The 20,584-nt window shown below is 44.3% G+C and overlaps 1 protein-coding gene across 4 annotated transcripts in view; it reads right to left on the bottom strand.

The window, feature by feature from the left end:
- LOC147035205 (venom phosphodiesterase CdcPDE-like) overlaps positions 1 to 20,584 on the bottom strand; it is a 160,915-nt gene that overhangs the window by 26,559 nt on the left and 113,772 nt on the right. For all 4 annotated transcript variants that reach the window (XM_085895297.1, XM_085895287.1, XM_085895312.1 and 1 more), the window contains 3 exons: positions 16,698 to 16,825; positions 11,171 to 11,240; positions 10,940 to 11,027 (listed from right to left, as the gene is read on the bottom strand). In XM_085895297.1, coding sequence (XP_085751423.1) covers positions 10,940 to 11,027; positions 11,171 to 11,240; positions 16,698 to 16,825 — 286 coding nt within the window. The remainder of the gene's footprint in view (positions 1 to 10,939; positions 11,028 to 11,170; positions 11,241 to 16,697; positions 16,826 to 20,584) is intronic.

Genomic DNA, 20,584 nt, shown 5'->3' with positions numbered 1-20,584 from the left:
GTGAAAAACAGATGTTTTGAAATAAAGTTATAATGTTTGCACAGACCATGAACCGATGTACCATGTGATGCATGCACAGATGAGCGGGAAACATGGCAGAATATCTGTAATGTTTATTTCATGGGCTATTCAACTTTGCAATGTCTCAAGCATTGTTCTACGTTAAACAGCAACTCTTTTGTGGATAACATCATTCTTGGAATGAATTTGTTTAATTTATTTAACTGCTGCGGATGCAGTGAACACCAGCTTTGAAGTTAAAAGGATCCTATGTGATATGCAGCCACAGCCTGGCCAGCCATTCCTCATCAACTATCTAATAGGAGTGCTTGCTTGAGTGCTTAAGCCATTTGTCATGCGTCTTAAAGTTGATAGCAGTTCAATTCGTGTCCTGATCAAGATGTACAGCCGGTAGTTGCTATAAGGTAGAGGTACGTGACTTGCAAAGGTTATATAGTTTCACTTTGTGAGTTTCAAAACAAAGTATATTTGATAACACCCAATTTCCGAGCCGTTTGCTGTATGAACGTGTTTTCTAAATTACAGAGCCAATTTTCTTTCCACCTATCACATGAAGATTGGCAGCTGTTTATAAAGATGAATGTTTATGCACATCTCCCAGAAACGTCTATAATGCAACATTGTTTTTATAATTTGTTTATTGAACTTTCCTCCAAAACAAGGGTGAAGGCTGCTCAAGGATTTTGGATTGTATACATTACATAATGTAATCAGTAATTACACTGACTCCAACCGGCTGATTCCTGAAAAATCGATATTGGCCAAGCACCAATACAGAGTGTGTATGTATGTGTATGTGTATGTGCGTGCATGCGTGTGTGCGTGCCTGCGTGCGCGTGTGTGTTTCATGAAGCATAGCATTTTCTCCCTGCTAACTCCCCTCCTCCACCTATATATTTATATATGCTGTTGTTCGTCTTTTGGCTGCTCCCGTTAGGGGTCGCCACAGCGGATCATCCATTATGATCCGCATACTGATTTGGCATAGGTTTTACGCCGGATGCCCTTCCTGACGCAGCCCTGGTCGCCTCTTACGACACAGGGATAAGGATTGGGTTTCGCTATGATTCCGGGCTGCCTCTCATAGCACGGGCCAGCGCAGAGCTCCCGTCCTCAAGCGATCCTCCAACCCAAGCCACCGAGAAGCCGGATTACAGGCGCACGCCACTACACTCGGTATTATATATGTGTGTATATATATATATATATATATATATATATATATATATATATATATATATATATATATATATATATATATATATATATATATATATATATATATATATATATATCTGTCTGTCTCTGTCTCTCTCTGTCTGTCCCATCCTCACTCTGCCCCCACCTAATACAGATCAGCACCCTCTCATACACCTCTCATATATATATCTATCTATCTATCTCTCTCTCTCTCTCTCTCTCTCTCTCTCTCTCTCTCTCTCTCTCTCTCTCTCTCTCTCTCTCTCTCTCTCTCTCTCTCTCTCTCTCTCTCTCTCTCTGGACACGTACAGGCAGTGATTATGTCTGGATAGTGTTTGTCTCTGGATGTGACTGGGCAGAGTTTGCCTCCGGACAGAGTTTGTCTCCAGACGTGTCCGGGAATTGTTTATCTCTGGACAGCGTTTGTTTGTCTCCGGATGTGTCCGGGCAGTGTTTGTCTCCGAATGTGTCCTGGTGGTGTTTGTCTCCGAATGTGTCCAGGCGGTGTTTGTCACCGAATGTGTCTGGAAGGTGTGTGTTGCCGAACGTGTCCAGGTGGCATTTGTCTCCGAGCATGTCTGGGCGGTGTTTGCCTCTCAACATGGCCAGGCGGTGTTTGTCTCCGAACGTGTTTGGGCGGTGTTTGTCTCCAAACATGTCCGGGCAGTCTTTGTCTCCGAACGTGCCTGGGTGGTGTTTGTTTCCGGGCAGTATTTATAGTATGACCAGTAGAAAATGGATTTCAGACATTATTTTGTTTCCATATTCTCTGTTATTCTTTGCAGAAGCATTTTGATGGAACGGTATGAATTGCAATTAATGCTCCACGGCCTCCACCACACGACTGCCTTCCCTTTCTCTCACCTCTCGCTGCCTTCCCTTCCCCCACCCCTCCTCACTCTCCCTACCTCCTTGCTCTCCCACCCCTCCTTTCTCTTTTCCCCTTCACCTCCTCATTTTCCCCCTCTCTCTTCCCCACCACCTCCTCACTCTCCTCCCTTTCTCTTCTCCACCCCTCTCTTTCTCTCTCCCTCTTTTTCTCACCCCTCTCTTTCTTTCCCCCACTTCCCCCTCCCCCCTTTAGTACTCCCATCTGCAAAGTGGTGGGTGGCATTTGCTAGTATATAATATAATATAAACTAAATATAACCTGCTAATGGTGCCAACAAACACCAGATTCACATGACGAAGGGGAAACAGATGAGGAATTTAGGCTGCCACAAGCTGGTTGTGGCTGTAAGATCATGTCGCACAAGGCTGGTGCGACACAAGGTGAGCTGCGGCTCGGGGTGCAAAGAATGGTGACGAGAAGTGATCACAATGAGGCTGTGAAAGTAAAATAATTAATCCCATCTTGTGAAATGTGAACATGGACATATAAGGTGATAGAAAGCTCTGTGGATCACATGACTCTCGTAAAAAAAAAAAACAATTTCATACCAATATGAAAAAAAAAAAAAAATCTTGTTTTCATTTTGGGATAAGTGCTCTTTGTCCACAAATTATGTACTAATTTCTCTTCATTTGCTTTTAAATGCTTTTAAACAATATGGAGGCATGAAATCTGTTGTAAAGCATTGGCGAAAGTCATTTTGTCACTATAATAGAAATGGTTTGCCAAAAAGCATCATGAGAAAAGGCACTGATAGAGTTGAGATACGGATTTAAAATGCCTGCAGCATAAAACATGCTCATTAGGTCTCTGGCAAAGAGAAAGTCAGAAATCATTACGTTTGTAGAGTGGACTACCCATGGTTTGTGAGTTTCTTTGTTTGCTCGTCTCATCAGTGCTCATACTTGCAGAGTGGACTGCCCGCAGTTTGTGAGTTACAATGTTTGCTTGACAAACCATGAATGAGTGGGATAGAATCTTTCTTTGTTCAGATATACTTTTGTCTTGTTAGTTCCTTGTAACTGTAACATCTTTTAAACCACATAACTGTTACATATCTTTCAAAAACTTCGGATCATTGATCAATATATTGTTTGCCTTTCTCAGTGTTGAGAAAGTGCCCTCCTGAATCCACTAGTAAATTGTCAACACCACCACTGTGCCACTCAAAGCAAACATTTCAAAACCAGATGACTTTCAAACCATATGGCAATAATAATTATAATCCCTGTCCTGGCCCAAGCACATCTGGGCCTGGTGAAAGATCTGATTATTAGTTCATACTTTGTCAAATGAAATGTGTACCCCTCTGTTATGTTTGCTGCTCTGATACTATAAAATATACTTGATAATGGATCATCACATACTGATGGTTGTTTTATAATGAATAGATAGTGTGTTAGTTAACTGTGTATCAATATAATATTTTCTTTATTTCACTTGGTTGGTAAGTTAAATTAAATAAAGTTGCTTTGGTTCATGCCAGTGAGATGCAGGAATGCTTAATTCTAATAAAAATTTGTTGTGTAGTAAATCTCTAGAAATGACATGAACACATGGCATTTTTATGTTTAAATGAAGTATACATTATGCAATAGTTGTGAAGGGGTAGGACAGCAAAGGAATGCAAAAACCTGATAAAGCTTGAAAGTGTTCGAGGACATACCATTGGAATTTGCATTTGAAACAGTCATGACCACGTCCTTGAAAACGTTCTGTTTGTCTCTTATCTGAATGTGATTAGTCAATTTGCTTGCATGTAAGTAGATCACTCACCCCATTTCTGTTCCCGATATTGAAAATTCTGTTTTGGAACATCAAGCCAGAAAGCAATCACGTTGCATTGATTGTCTTTCTCCATGATCAAGAATTAAATAAATGATTCAACCTGTATTGTGACTGGAGTTAGTTGAGTAAGGTTTCGAGTTTTCCAACACAAGACCAGGAGATGAAAATATGGCAGCCAAACAGAGGGAAAGAGACAGCTGTTGTTCCCTTCAAGGTCTACTTCCAACTCCACTGCATGCAGGCGCAGTTATGGCCTTCATTGACTTTGGGACCACCATCATGCACAGTGAGTCCCTTCCTTGGCCATCGGCATCCAATGAAGGGACTGTGCTGTATCATGTGATTGGGTTTTTTTTTTTTTTTTTTTTTTTTTTTTTTTTGTATACCTTGGTCGAGGCTCGTATGAGAGCTAACACACAACTCACAGCAAGGAGGCATGAGACAAGAGGGGTGGGAGTGGAAGGGACAAAACATTGGGGAACAGACACAGGTGAACTGTGGAAGGGAGAGGGATGGGGATGGGACGGGGAACATGGCGAGGAGAAGATGGACATTACAGGGACTTTCAGGAAGGAAAGCAGGAGAATTGAAGGAAGTGGGCTTGGGTGGATTATCGGGGGTAGAAAAGATCGAGGATTTGGATGGGGGAAGATAAGAGGTGGTGGTGAACAGCTGTTTTGAAAGCCTGGAGGGAAGAATGGGAAAGAATAGAGTGAGGAAGTTTATTCCAAAGGCGGGAAAAAAGAGGAATGAAAGAGTGAAGATGAGCAGTGATTCGTGATTTTGGTAGTTTTACCAGAAGGGGGTTGTTGGCGGACCTTGAGCGCCCTGTGGAAATGTGGTTGGGACAAATCGCAGAGAGAGCAGGGGGGGCAAGGCTGGAGAGGAGTCGGTAGAAGACAGAAAGACCACCGACCAACCTGCGGTGATTGAGTGAGAGGCCCAAAGACTCAGCTTCATTGCGGGAGATGCCAATGATCTTAAAAGCCCTGGTTTCGACAGCGTGAAGTCGAGAAAGGTGGGAGGCAGGAGCACCAGCCCAGAGGGGAGAGCAGTACTCCATCAGGCTACGGACAAAAGCTTTGTAAGTGGTCAGGAGCTCAAGAGGGCCGAGGAAGGACTTAGCACGACGGAGGATTCCCAGTCGGCGACTGGCTTTTGAGGCAAGGTTGGAAATGTGACTTTCCCAGGAAAGGTCATGGCAGATAGTGAGACCCAGAAGCTTGAAAGAAAAGACTTCTTCCAGAGGATTGTTGAGAAAGTGGATGGGGGGTTTTGTAAACGGTCCTTTCGAAGAGACATAGTGAGAGTGTGAGATTTGTGTGGATTGAAAGACATGTTCCACGTGTTGGACCAGTTTGTGATTTTATCCAGATCTGCAGTGAGCGAAGAAGCTGCTGCTTGCCGGTCTGAGGGATGACAGATGGTACGGCAGAGGGTGGAGTCATCGGCAAAGAGAAATAGAGGATTTTCCAGAGAGTCCGAGAGATCATTGATGAAAACCAGAAAAAGAACAGGGCCCAGAACGCTACCTTGAGGAACTCCAGCCTGCACAGGAAGAGGGGATGAAAGAACTCCATTTAGGGCCACACGTTGACTGCGACAGGAGAGGAAGTCTGTGAGCCATGAGTGGAGATGGCCTTGTGGAGTGGAGTTTTCGTATATCATGCCTCGCCCGCTAGGGGTGGAAGGAATGTACTTCCAGTCGCGCAATAAAGCGGAGTCGATGCTAACACTCTTGCTTCTCGTGTTCCACTGCACCTAGTACACCCCAGTTGGCTGACGAGGATGACTGAAAACGGACATGTGCTTGTTTTCGTCGGAGACGACTTCGAATTGTTTTCGGAGCAATTGGGATGCTATTTTCACGCGAATGATGTGGTCGACGAGAGCAAACAGAAGTCGATCTTGCTCGCTTCACTTTCGGTGGAGCATTATCGACTACTGAGTGATTTGGTGGCGCTGGACAAGCCCCGTGATGACGAGCTGTCGTTTCAGGACATTGTGGAGAAGATGAAAGCACACATGGCACCGGAGAAGTCATTACAGCTCGCTCGGTACCAGTTCGATCGCCTCTCAAAAGGGGCAGAGGAACGCATCGCTGATTTCGTGGCGCGGATTAAGCATTCTTCCGTGGCCTGCAAGTTCACGGCGGGGAGCGTCTAGCGCGGCTCAGAGATAGTTTTATTGCTGGTTTTCAAGATGCGAAGATGGTTTCAGCGGATCTACGGCTGAAGGGTGAAGCCATTACATTCGACTCGGTGGTCAGCACAGCTACAGCGGTCGAGCAGACTCGCGGGGATGTTCGGGCCATCACCAGCCACGCGGGGTCGCGAGCACCCCGGGACGCACGCTCGACCTTCGGTGCGGGTCGGACGTCGCCGCGCGGCCGCATGTGCGGCAAATTGGCCCCGCCGACGTGTTTGGGATGCGGAAATCGACACCTGCGCCGTGCGTGCCCGTATAAAGGCACCGTGTGTTTGAATTGTCACAAGGTGGGTCATCTGAAGCGTGTGTGCCGTGGGGCGCCAGCCACCGTTAGGGTCATGGACGGCGATGTGCGAGGCGACCCGGGGCAGAACCGGCGGCCGTTGATGGGCCTGTTTTCAATTGGAGCGGCGGCGGCGCGCCCGATGACGGTGGAAGTCGAAGTGAACAAAACGCCGATCACGTTCCAAATCAATACGGGAGCAGCTGTGTCGATCATCGGTGAACAGACCGCGCGTAGACTCAACGGCCTGAAGCTTATCAGGTCCAACCTCACGCTGTTCATGTACACCCGCGAGAAGATAACGCCAGTCGGGATGGCAGACGTGTCTGTCCGGCACCAAGGCCAGGTCGCAACGCTTCGGGTGTACGTCGTGCGGGGGAGGGGACCGTCTCTCCTCGGCCGAGATTGGATGGCCCGCATCAGGCTAGACTGGGCCGCAGTTCACCTTGTGCAACCCGTGCCGAGCCAGTGGGAGGATCAGTTGGAGAAGATTCTTCAAAGACATCAAGGTTTGTTTTGCGACGACCTTGGGAAACTCAACTAGCATGGAAACTAGAATGGAGGCAAAACTTTTCCTGAAGGAGGGGGTGGTTCGTCGTTTTTGTAAACCACGTCCGGTGCCGTATGCCCTGCGGGACAAGGTCAAGGGTGAACTCGATAGGCTGGAGGCCTGTGGAGTGATCGAACGGGTGTCGTACTCAGATTGGGCCACCCCGGTTGTCACGGTGCTGAAACGGAATGGAGACATCCAATTGTGCGGGGACTTCAAATCCACAGTTAACCCAGGGCTCAGCGTGGAGCAATATCCACTGCCGTCAATCGATGAAATATATGCGTGATTGGCGGGGAATCAATACTTCACGAAGCTCGACCTGCGTGATGCATATTTTCACCTGCCGAGGGAACCCGGGAGAAGCGAGCTTTTGACAATCAACACATGTCAAGGACTCTATCAATATACCCGACTCTGTTTTGGGATTGCTTCGGCCCCAGCCTTGTGGCAGAAAGCCATGGATCAGGTTTGCATTGACCTGCCCGCTCAGACCTACCTGGACGATGTGCTCATTGCGGGGAAAACGGCGGACGAGCACCTTGCGAACATTGCCCAAGTGCTGACAAAGCTAGAAGCGTGTGGCCTGCACTTGAACAGGGACAAGTGCGCATTCTTCAAGCAGCGCTTGGAATACCTCGGGCACATCATCACACCAGAGGGGCTGTTGAAAGGTCCTCGGAAGGTGGAAGCGATTCAACACATGCCACCGCCTCGCGACAAGACGCAGCTGCGCTCGTTCATTGGTATGGCCCAGTATTACCAAAGGTTCGTGCGAGGGCTCAGCTCACAACTTGCGCCGTTAACACGGTTGCTCAGGAAGGATGAGCGCTGGGCTTGGGGGCCTGCACACCAGGCGTCGTTCGACCACGTCAGGCGGCTGCTCACAGAGGATACGGTCCTCGTGCACTACGAGCCTGTGCGTCCGCTCCTATTGGCATGCGACAGCTCTGCATATGGCATTGGGGCAGTGCTCTCCCACAGGATGGACGATGGTTCCGAGCGGCCTGTTTGTTTAGCATCCCGGACCCTGTCCGCAGCAGAACGGGGATATGCCCAGATCGAGCGCGAGGCTCTCAACCTCATCTGGGGTGTGCGGAGGTTTCATCAATACCTGCTGGGGCGGCATTTCACTTTGCAGACGGATCACAAACCGCTTCAATTCATCCTGAATTGAACCCGGGGTGCCGGTGGTAGCGGCCGCACGAATACAGCGGTGGTGTCTGTTTCTTGGTGCTTACGATTATGATATTCAGTTCCGAAGCACCGAGAAGCATGCCAACTGCGACGGGCTCTCACGCTTGCCGTGTGTGGAGGGTCCAGCTGTGTCTGAGTTGGCCAACCGGGTCAATGTGTTCGCGCTGGGCCAGGTCCAAAGCGGGCCGGTCACGGCCAGACAGGTCACGTTGGAATCGGCTCGTGATCCCGTGCTCGCCCGTGTCGTCCAGGCGATTTCTACGGGGAATTGGAGCGATCTGCCTTCGACACCGGCATTTCAACCTTTCACGTCACGCGCATTGGAGCTGTCGTTGGTCCAACGGTGCGTTATGTGGGGAATGAGGACGGTGATTCCACTGAAGTTCAGGCAGCGGTGTTTGGAAGAACTGCATGTCAGTCACCTTGGCGTCGTGAAGACCAAGAGTCTTGCTCGTAGCTTGTTGTGGTGGCCGGGGTTGGACAAAGACATTGAGGAGTTGGTTAAGCATTGCGCCACATGCCAAACAGATGCTGATAACCCACGTCGATCTTCGGGACTATGGCCTACTCCAGGCAGAGCCTGGCAAAGGGGTCCATGTAGATTTTGCGGGGCCGGTTAATGGCAAAATGTTTTTGATTGTGATCGATGCATTCTCTAAATGGCCGGAGGTTGTAGTAATGCAGCATACATCAGCAAACATTACAGGAGAGAAACTGCGGACGACGATCCTTGCTAATAAAGGGTTACCGGAGATCCTGGTCTCTGATAATGGTCCGCAGTTCATCGCGGGTGTATTTGATGAGTTTATGCGCCAAAATGGTATTCGACATCTAAGGTCCGCACCGTATCATCCTGAGACAAATGGGCAAGCTGAGTCATTTGTTAAGATGTTGAAATGGGCTTTGCGCAGGGGGGGTGTTGCACCTATGCAGATGGTGGTCGATGTCTTTTTGCTCCAGTACAGGAACGCGATTCATCCTGTCACGGGTGATTCGCCTGCCATTCGTGTCTATGGACGGGCATTGCGGTCCAGACTGGATTTGCTACGACCTGGAGGGTCGGGGAGTGGGGCGGTGTCGCATCCGACACGGCTGCGCGGCTTCGATGTGGGACAGTGGGTAATGGGGCGCGATTATTTCCACAGTTCCAAATGGGTGCTGGCTGTGGTCTCTGTGGTACTGGGGCCGGCGAATTGCATGGTGCGGACTGATGTTCGGGAAGTGTGGAAGCGGCACGTGGACCAAATGCATGATCGCTGTCCAGCATCACCCCCCCACACCCCCCCCGGGCCGAACGATGTGGGACCCCCCCCCCCCCCCCGTAATGTCACCGGCGCCAGATGTTGTATCGCCAGGGCCGGATGTGCCGACGCCCAGGGGGTCTTCGCCTGATTCTGTCCTACCCGGGGACGTTGGGCAGGTTGGTCGGCCGGGGGCGGTTGTTATTGCGGATGGCGCGAGTCCGGCGAGGGTGTCACCGCGACCGAGCCGGGAGGCGTCTGAGCCTGGACTGTCTGGCGGCGCTGCCCGTCCGAGGCGGGTCAGAGTGCGGCCGCGGTACTTGGAGGATTATGAGTGTTGATGGGTTTTAGGTGGTCATGTTATGATTGTCCTTTCATCATTTGGCTTGTTATTTTACGAGGGGAGGAGTGTGCTGTATCACGTGATTGGGTTTTCGTATATCATTCCTCGCCCACTAGGGGTGGCAGGAATGTACTTCCGGTCGCGCAATAAAGTGGAGTTGATGCTGGCACGCTTGCTTCTCGTGTTCCACTGCACCTCGTACACTCTAGGGACATCCTCCTCATGGGACAGCCCTGAACAAAAGTGGTCCACCTTCCTCAAGTGGTCCGCAGATGACCTCGCTGCCATGGCTTGTGTGACCTGCAGTCCATTCAGTTTGTAATGGTCGTTCCTCCAAAAGCGCAATGAGCTTTCAATTGTGCCTTCGGTGTTAAACGCCATAAGTCCTCACTCGGCCTGATCCAAAAACAGAAGGTGTAACACAACAATCTTACTCTGTCTGCTTTTTATGGACACTCACTGTCTCCTCAGAGTACGTTTAACAAGAAGACTTACTCTAACAAATTCCCTGTTAAAAGAGTAAATCTTACCTACGCAATCACATGGACCATACTGTTCTTAACACAATCAGATTATGGATCCCCCAACCCCTCCCCATTCCATGTAACAATATTATTTGCCTTCAGATGAATTTATTTTGCCCATTTTTTTCTTTTTTTCTTCTCCAGACCACATAACAACATAATTCTGGAATATTTTGAATTTACGCTTGTAACATCCAGTGTTCATTACATATGCAATGCCCTACATTTGAAGCACCAATCTAGCAGCCAGGTTGGAAATCAAAACGAGGCAAGGCAGTTGAAAGGTAAGTGCACTACCTCGGCACCATTTTGTCAGATGATCAGGACGAGACGTGAAAGCAAGGACAGAATGCAAGGAGAGTTGAGTTCAAAACAGAATTAGATGAATTCTTCAAAGTTGCAAGTATATTTGGAAAAATTCACATGCGCACAGTCCCAGCAATTTATTTTCAGAAGTTTTCTTGAAGTGTGGAATGTTAAGATTATGAAAACGAGTGCGAACAAAACAAAACAGCCTGCCATCTTTATTGAGGCAGCAGTTCCTCTTTTAACAAGCATGTATGTTTACAAACCCATTCACTGACAAACAATCTCATATAAAGAGGAAAGACTCAAGTGATTGTGTGAGCATAAACTCAGTACTGTTTTTTTGTAACTGGACATCTATAATGTCAACCAAATGTAGAACTTACCACACATAAGATTGTAAAGTTCAATATTCTCAAATGGCTCAACCTCTGTCTTGTTCTTGAATTTGGGTCCATATGACATGAACAATGCCTGAAAATGAGGCAAGAACGGTAAACCAGAAGTAATTTTCCATTAAGAACAATGATATTTTCCTTTTTTTTCAACCATCCTACAAGGAATCATACATTGACGACATTCCAAAAATTTTCTGTAAAATTAAAGGAAGATATTACTGTCATGCTCTTGAATTCATTGTCATATCCGTGAACCCCTCCTGTGCAGCGTTTTGACAACATTTCATTCCTGAAAGAGAGAAAAACATGTTCACAATGTAGAAAATACTCAGAAAATAAATTGATGATCAACCAAAACCTAAGCTAATACAGGAAATTTAAAGAATTGGGAATCAGCACTTCCAGAAACAAAACTCTTTCCACTGCATGATTGATTGTCAATTCACAAATTTTGCAAAGCACTTCATTGCATTAATATTGTCGCATTTATGACCCCCACACCTCAACCATGAAGTAACAGAGTTGGATGTGGAGTGGCAACTGCCACAACAATAACTCCGCCGATAGTCAGAGTACCCCAAGTGGTGTTAACGATCTCATCTAGACACCCTCATCAGCAAGGTTTTGATTAACAGCTTGCACTCCCAAGGATTTGCCAATATTCCAAATTATTTAATTCAGCTCCCACATTCTTTTTAGAAATCGGAATAACTTCGTGAAACAGTACAAGATGACCCAAACGGAGAAACCCAAACAAAATATTGACAGACTTTTACAATCAATCAATAAATAAACACAATAATGCAGAGAAACAAAAACTAAAGTGCCATGATAACTTGCATTAAACTGGATAGTATTCATAGAATACATACCCTGCACAGTCTTGAGAAGGACTTGGTGTGAGCCAACTCTTGCTTTTTAAGTTAAAAAAAAATAATAAATCCAATATGGCTGCCAGACCACTGACTGATGACATTATCGTTATCATTATAAATTCCTACAAGAGGAGGTGCACCTATGGTCATAATTTCGTGTAACTCAGACCAACAATAGCAGAGAAATTATTTTTCATACTGACCGGATCAAGCGTTACACTTGTCGAATTATGATGTCATAATGAAGGCACCAATGACATCATAATTAACATATCCTATTCCACGTGGGGACTACATTACAATGAGGCATATTTCAATTTTTTCCATGGAGTGGTTTCAGAGAAAAAGAGGGGCAAATTTTTCCGGTTTTTCCAAGATGGCGCATGCACCACGTGACATAAGACATCATAATTATCATTGAAAAATTCTACAGGAGGAGGCGCTCCAATGGTGAAAATTGTGTCCATTGGGCCAACTATTGCAGAGAATTTTTTTTTCATACTGAATGGATCAAGCGTTGCACTTGTTGAATTATGACGTCATAGTGAAGGCAACAATTATATCATCATTAACATATCATATTCCGCATGAGGAGTATTTGACAATGAGCCTTGTGTAAATTTTTCCCATGGAGTGGTTTCAGAGATATATAGTTGCAAAGTTTTTTGATTTTTCCAAGATGATGCTTGTACCATGTGACCTATTACATAATAATTATGACTAAAAAATTATTATTGAGGAGGTGCACCGATGTGGAAAATTTCATGTCAATCAGAACAACAATTGCAGGATTTTTTTTTTCATACTGAGCAGATCAAGCTTTGCACTTGTCAAATTATGACGTTATAATGAAGGCACACCAATGACATCATCATTAACATATCTTATTCCACAATAGCAAATACCACCCTTCCTTTCACTGACGGGCATACTGAGAGGAGGGGGGAAAAAAGAGGGGGGAAGTGAGAGGGGTGGGGGAGAGAGAGGCGGAGAGAGTGAGGCAGGGGAGGTGAAAGAGAGTGGTGAGAGGAGGGAGGAGAAGAGAGGAGGGAGGGGAGGTGGAGAGAGAGAGAGGATGGGAGAAGGAAGATAGAGGAGAGCAATTTGGGAGGGAAAGTGAGGGGGTGGGGGAAGGGAAGGCAGACATGCAGTGGAGCGTAAATTATGATTCATACTGTCTCATCAAAATGCTTCGGCACGGAATAGCAGTGAAGATGGAAACAAAATAATGTCTGAAATCCATTTTCTGCCGGTCATCCAAAAATACCTCCCAGAGACAAACACCACCCAGGCACATCCGGAGACAAGCAAGGGCCGGAGACAAACTCCGCCCGGACACGTCCAGAGACAAACTCTCACCTGGACATAAATACTGCCTGGGCACGTTCGGAGACAAACACCACCAGGATGCATCCCGAGCCAAGTGATCCGGAGACAAACACCGCCCGGACACCTCCAGAGATAAACTCCCGTCCGGACATATTGTAAATATCACCTGGACACATTCAGACACAAACACCATTCAGATGCATCTGGAGCCAAGCTGTCCAGAGACAAACACTGCTCGGACACTTCCGTAGACAAACTCGCGACCGGAGATAAATGCTGCTGGATGTGTCCGGAGACGAACACAACCAAGACACTTCTCGAGCTAAGCTGTCCAGAGACGAACTCCTGTCTAGACATAAACACCACCCAGACATGTCCGCAGACAAACTCCCATCCAGATATGTCTGGAGACAGAGAGCGTGGGAGAGAGAGAGAGGGGGGTGTGAGAGAGGTGTGGGAGGAGGGTGCTACACTGTATTTGCCAAGGGTAAAGCAACGATAGGACAAAGAAAGAGAGAGGGTTGTGGGTAGGGAGTGTGGTAAACTAAAGTTTAATTGAACTTATCATGGGGTAAAATGCTATTTAGCCTTAGTAAAGCTTGTTTGCTCGAAATAATTTAATAAATATATATTGAGAAAGCTAGCAGGGAGGTTTTGTCTGCCAGTGTGCACATTCCTCCTGATACTAAAACCTTGAAACCTTATCTATACTCCATTAGCCCATGGATGCCCTGACCAAAGGGTCACATTCTCTTTACTCCCTCGTCCGGGCCATCTGGAGCGAGGCTCAGATAAGGAGCCGTTTCTCATGCTGTATTTGTGATTTTAAATGCTAGAAGACCCATCTGTACTTTCTCAAGGCCTCTCTTTCTTTGTCAGTGATTGTTCAGTGTTATTGGAAATGATGCTCAAATAAAATAACTACACCTTGTTAAGATTACATATATACTCGAAGTAACCTTAAGTGGAATTAGAAACTGCTTGGGATTAGCAACAGGCTTTCTTTCCATGCATGTCACATTTATTTCATGTATCAATAAACAAACATAACTGAATTATAAAGTCTTTTCTGTTTCAAGGTGTTCAAAATTTCCATGACAGGAGTCAGCACAGAGAATGTGTTATGCTTTCTAAAAACCAACACACACACACACACACACACACACACACACACACACACACACACACACACACACACACACACACACACACACACACACACACACACACACACACACACACACACACACACACACACACACACACACACACACACACACACACACACAGCCAATATTGACAATTTTTCGTGAATTGGCAGGTTGGAGTCGGTGTGATTAATCGACAACAGTACATACTCTATACAACCCAAAAATCTTGAGTAGCTTTCACTGAAAATCAACGTTGCATTTATATAGATGTTTCAGGGATATCTTCACAAACATTAATCTTTATCAACAAAGCTGCATGTGACAGGTGGGGAAAAAAACTTTTGCTCGGTAATTTAGAAAACACGTTAATACGGCAAACGGCTGAGAAAACTCGTCTGTGCAGGACGTGTCATGTGGTGCATCAGTTTGTGGTCAGCGCAAACATTATGGCTTCATTTTGAAGCATGCATTTTTCACTGGATTTGCTTTGGTTCCTTGTGGAGCAACTCTCGGCACCTCCAAGGATGTGGACACAGATCTGACAGATGCTATGGATAGTTGGTCCCTCTGGGGGACAGATCGCAATGTCAAGCAGTGAATGCATTGAATCATATACCTGAATGAAGCTCATAAATTTTGGCACTTTCCTAAATATTTTGTTCACTAAATATAATTATCCAAGCAGTAGAATAAGATAAGTTGAATGCTTTGAAAATTTCACATTTTCTTGTGTATATTTGAATAAAGAGGGACTTTTACCTTGATTGCTTAAAGTAAATAGGTATATCGGTTTAGTTATAACACTAATTATTTCTTTAAATTGTCATATTTCACTCCAGATTTTGCACATTTAATCCAGACGATATCTGATCCTCAAAGCCGGTATAATATTTCAATTTAATACTTTATTTATTCCAGGAGAGTAGATTGTGGAAAATTGCATCATATAATAACAATAATAATGCGTGAAATTGCTTCAAGCTGCTAATTTGAAAATAATAGCATTTACAAAAGTGATGTACCCAGTGATTCATAACTATGATGAACAGACATTCGATAATATGAGTGAGGAAAGTGAAAAAAAAAACTTTATCGTTAAGAAATCATTGTGGCTGTTCCAAGTGAAGGCGTGGTTGAGTAGGCCAAAAAACATGGCGGCTTCAGACCCCAGGGAGGTTACCTAGGATATGCCTTAAGAACCAACAGAGAGTGGTGACAGAGGATGCGCATGATAAAGGATATAATTAAATAAGGCCATTAATTATCTTCAAAAGGTCTGTTTTAATTAACCCAAACACCCAATTTTCAGTCATGCACTTCGTTGGAGATTCTTTGTAGAAAGCATGCAAAGTTTCACTCTGCTCGGAGGATTATGGAGGAGACACACTGACACACTGACACACACAGACTCACACACTCACACTTATTACTATAGATGGGGAGGACTTGACAATGAACCATGTTTCAAATTTTTTCCATGGAGCTGTTTTTGAGATAAAGAGGTGCAAAGTTTTTCGATTTTTCAAAGATGGCGCTTGTACCAAGTGATCTATGACGTCAAGAAAATGTGAAATTACCAAAGCATTAAACTTATCTTTTTCTACTGTTTGGAGAATTGCATTGGGTGAACAAAATATTTGGGAATGTGCCAAAATTAACCAGTTTCATTGAGCTATATGATTGAATGCATTCGCTGCTTGACATCGCGACCTGTCCCCCAGAGGGACCGTCCATCCATAGCATCCGTCAGATCTGTGTCCTACGGGAGTTTGGCCGTGTTTGTTTCTGGATGCATCCGGGTGGTGTTTATGTCCGGACGGGAGTTTGTCTCTGGACGGGAGTTTGTGTCCAGATGGGAGTTTGCCTCTGGTCAGCTTGGCTCCAGATGCGTCCAGGCTTTATTTAATTTAATGTTATGTGCAAAGGAGTAATAATGACTGTGGTGAAGTTACCCAGCTCAAATTAAACATTATTGCAGCAAAACCTTGACTTCTATAGCATCTAAATCAATGTGGAAATAGTTTAGGATTAATTCTGAAGAAGGTAATTATTTTAAGAATGCAATGTGCGTTTGGCCACATCTTCTGCTATGTTAGACGGAAGGTGAAACGACTTGTAAACGGTTGATGCATTGATGAAAATTAAACATCAACCACAACATCAGTTTTTCCATAACCAATGACCTTTTGCAGAAGTAAATTTTCAGAATCTTATAACCCTTTCAAAAATTCAAATCATTTTTTAAGAAATGCTTTTACTAAACTTTACACTCCCCATTACCTTACCACCTGATAAAGAACAAGAACAAAACAAAGGAAACCAAAGGCAACCCTTTAAGGTCCTCAAAAGGAACCACAACCCACAAATACAATATGTGATCATTGAACTTACTTTGACACCAGCCATTGCTGATCAACAATGAGCACAGCTTTCTCGATGCGGCGATTGGCAGCATTGTGCAAACGTTTAGGTTGATCCCACTTTAAGTAAGGTTTGAAATGCTGGTTAGGATTAACACACTGCAAAGACATCAACAAGAATACAGGTCACAGTGGGAGAAGCAAGCAAATTACCATGGAAAATGTTTCTTTCACATTAGTTCTGGAGATAATAATTTGAAAATAATTTTTTGTTGGTATACTCATGTGTTAGTTTTCTGAGCTTGTAATTTACAGTGCCCATAGAAAGTCTACACACCCTTTCAAAGTTTCACCTTTTGTTGCCTTATAGCCTGGAATTAAATTGCATTAAATCAAACTTTTTACACCTTTATTTACAAATCGCAACCCACAACTTAGAAGTGAAAAACACATCCTACACATTTCAGAAATTGAATTACAAATACAAAACAAGAATATCTTGGTTGGATAAGTGTCCACCCCCCTGAATTAATACTTGGTGGAAGCGCCTTTGACAACACTTACAACTGTGAATCTGTTGTGATAGGTCTCTACCAACTTTGCATACCATGACTGGGATATATTTGCCCATTCTTCTGCCCAAAACTGTTCAAGTTCAGTCAAGTTGCATGAAGAGTATTGATGGACAGCAATCTTCAAGTCATACCACAGATTTTCGATTGGATTTCGGTCCGGGCTCTAACTTGGCCACTCAAGGACATTCATCTTTTTGTTCCTTAGCCACTCCACTGTAGCTTTGGCTGTGTGCTTCGGGTTGTTGTCATGCTGAAAGGTGAACTTCTGTCCCAATTTCAGCTTTCTTGCAGAGGGCAGTAGGTTTTCCTCTCGGATTTTTCAGTATTTTGCTTCTTCCATATTCCATTCTAGCCCGACAAGTGCCCCAGTCCCTGCTGATGATAAATATCCCCATAACATGATGCTGCCACCACCATGCTTCACAGTAGGGATGCTATTCTTTGGGTGATGTGTTGTGTTGTGTTTGCGCCAAACGTAACGTTTTGCATTTAGGCCAATAAGTTCCATCTCGGTTCAGTCAGACCATAAAACTTTTTGCCACATGGCTTCAGAATCTCCGGAGTGTTTTTTTGTATATCTCAAATGGGACTCAAGGTGGGCTTTTTTGAGTAATAGCTTCCTTCTTGCCACCCTACCATCGAGGCCAGACTCGTGGTGTGTTTGTGATGTTGTTGTCCAATGCACTCAGTGACCAGTTTTTACCATAAAAGCATGTAGCTCTTTCAAAGTTGCCATTGGCCTTTTGGTGGCCTCTCTGATCAGTCTGCTCCTTGCTTGGTCATCCAGTTTGGAGGGACGGCCTGATCTAGGTAGGGTCTTGGTGGTACCACACACCTTACACTTCTTAGTGATTGTCTTGACTGTGCTCCAATGGATACTCAAGGCCTTTGAAATATTTTATACCCATCCCCTGATCTGTGCCTTTCCACAACTTTATCCCAGAGAACTTTGGAAAGCTCATTGAAACTCATGATTGAGTCTTTGCTGTGAAATGGAATACCCAGGAGAGGAAACTTACAGGAACAGATGATTTTATTCTGAAATAAACAGAATCACAACAGTTAACACAGGTGGAGGCCAATTAACTTGGTGTTTTATTTTGAAGGTGATTGGTTACACCTGTGCTAAATTATAATTGCTATAAGAGAGGTGGACACTGATCCAACCAAGATATTCTAGTTTTGTATTTTTAATTAATTTTCTGAAATTTGTAGAATTTCTTTTTCACTTGGAAGTTGTGGATTACGATGTGTAAATAAAGGTGGAAAAAGTCTGATTTAATGCAATTTAATTCCAGGTGATAAGACAACAAATGGTGAAAATTTTGAAAGAGGGTGTAGACTTTCTATACGCACTGTATATACACTTACGTTCAGATATACAGCACTTGATATTTTTATTGGTTGAATGCGGTGGTTGTGTCGCATCAACCCTCATGTCAACAGGTCAGTCCCTGCAGATGAGGGCCACTCTATGGCCAAACTATAACGACTCTCGGTAAAGTGCATTACTCCTGTACAGCTTATGTCTTGTATCACACTGATCGGCTGGATGTGCATCCAGACCTTAATCAAAATCTGATTGGCTTGTTCTTGTCATCTTCTCAACCCATCCACCTCGTTTTGTCATAATCCTTCCACAACTTAACATGAAATAACATGCCATGTGTCATTTTTGGCCGCATCTCTCAATGGTAAAGGATCACTTTAAAAAAGAAAATTCTCGTATTCAGATCTGGGTCTTTACCAGAATCCATTAAATTTGCCCATGTTACATACTCAACCTGTCCACCAATTGTCATCTTCATCAGTCCATAACTTTTTGAGATATTGTGCTACATGTCGTTTTTTGCTTTGTCACTCAATGGTGAAGAATCACTTTTTAAATTCTTGGATCAGGATTTGGATTTGGATCTTTACCAAAATAGAATCCATGAGTGCAAGTCACACATGCAACATGTCCACCAATTTTCGTCCAAATGTGTCGATAACTTTTTAAAGATATCATGCTGTATATCATTCTTGGTCCTCTCGCTCAATAGTGAAGAATTACATAAAAACTTACAGTATCCAGATCCGGATTTTCACCAAAATCTAATCAATTAGTCCAAATCACACACCCGACTTGTCCACCAAATGAACTCAAAAATTCAAGTACTAATGTGATGCGATGTGATGCCCAATATTATTTATGAGTTCAAGTGTCAATGTGATGATCGGTATGTAGGCAGAACTACCTAGACTCTGACTGACAGAATCAAACAGCATGTCCCTTTGTCCATCAGGAAAAACACAATTGGTACATGAACATCGTGTGCATCTGCTAATGGACAGCATTTGATTGACAATGCAAACTGTGCTGAATATTATAATGTGAATGCATTCAAGACATTGAGTAGAGGACGAAGTATAACACATCTCCAAATCCTAGAAGTGACATTTATCTATTTCATGGACCCTATGTTGTGTCGGCAAAAAGAGTTTGTCCACCCGCTTTGCTTAATTTGTGCAAAGAAGAAGAGGACCATGAACTCATCTCACGATCACAGATGGTGATGAAGAGGATTCTACAACAGCCTTAGCGGCTCCGCCTCAGACCCTGCAACCTCCAATTGGAGAGCTGAACACTGAACAGGCTCCTCCCACCTAGACCATTGGGAGATGATGATGATGCATCAGTAGAGAACGTCCAATCAGAATTGACTTTGTTGATAGGTGTCGAGTAGACTGTTCTTCATTACTCACTCATTTTGTGCGAATTTCACCTGAAGATGGCACAACGAAAAGCTTTGTGGTTTTCTCTGTTTATGTCTATATTACTTGGATATGTTAAGGTGGTGTATAAGACTGCATCAACGGTGCTAAACTTCCGGAATTTTCAATATGTTTATACTTTTCGATACTTTAAAATCATTACTTTATTTCAATCAAATTATTTTCCTTAACACCGTCCTGGGTAAGGTGTTCTATTAGCTCTCTAGTTTACATAAGTATTCATCATATAAAACTAATGTATTGAAACAATTTTTACTTTGATTTGAAGTTCACAGAAGACAAGATATCCCTCCTGTTATTTGCAAGGGTTATATCACATGCAGGACAAAGACAAAAGAAGATATATGCAGGGGTTCACACAAATTTTTTTTTTAATTTGGTTCTCCATTGAGTACCAGCAGAAATGGTTTGGTACTCACAAAAATAATTGTCAGCTTCGAGCATGCTCGTCTGCTTTCCCAAGCCACACTCCGATTTTTAATGCACCTCTCAGCTTTGTTTGCATCTTACTCCTCTGGAAGCGCTCTCTCAGAATGTTCGCTCCAGATCAGACACTTGCAAGCCGCTC

The sequence above is a fragment of the Eptatretus burgeri genome, chromosome 1, assembly GCF_056783735.1.
Source record: "Eptatretus burgeri isolate ZD-2024b chromosome 1, Ebu_testis_v1, whole genome shotgun sequence".
Lineage (NCBI taxonomy): Eukaryota > Metazoa > Chordata > Myxini > Myxiniformes > Myxinidae > Eptatretus > Eptatretus burgeri.
The sequence above is the reverse complement of the archived record's forward strand: the minus strand, read 5'-3'. Positions and strand labels throughout refer to the sequence as shown.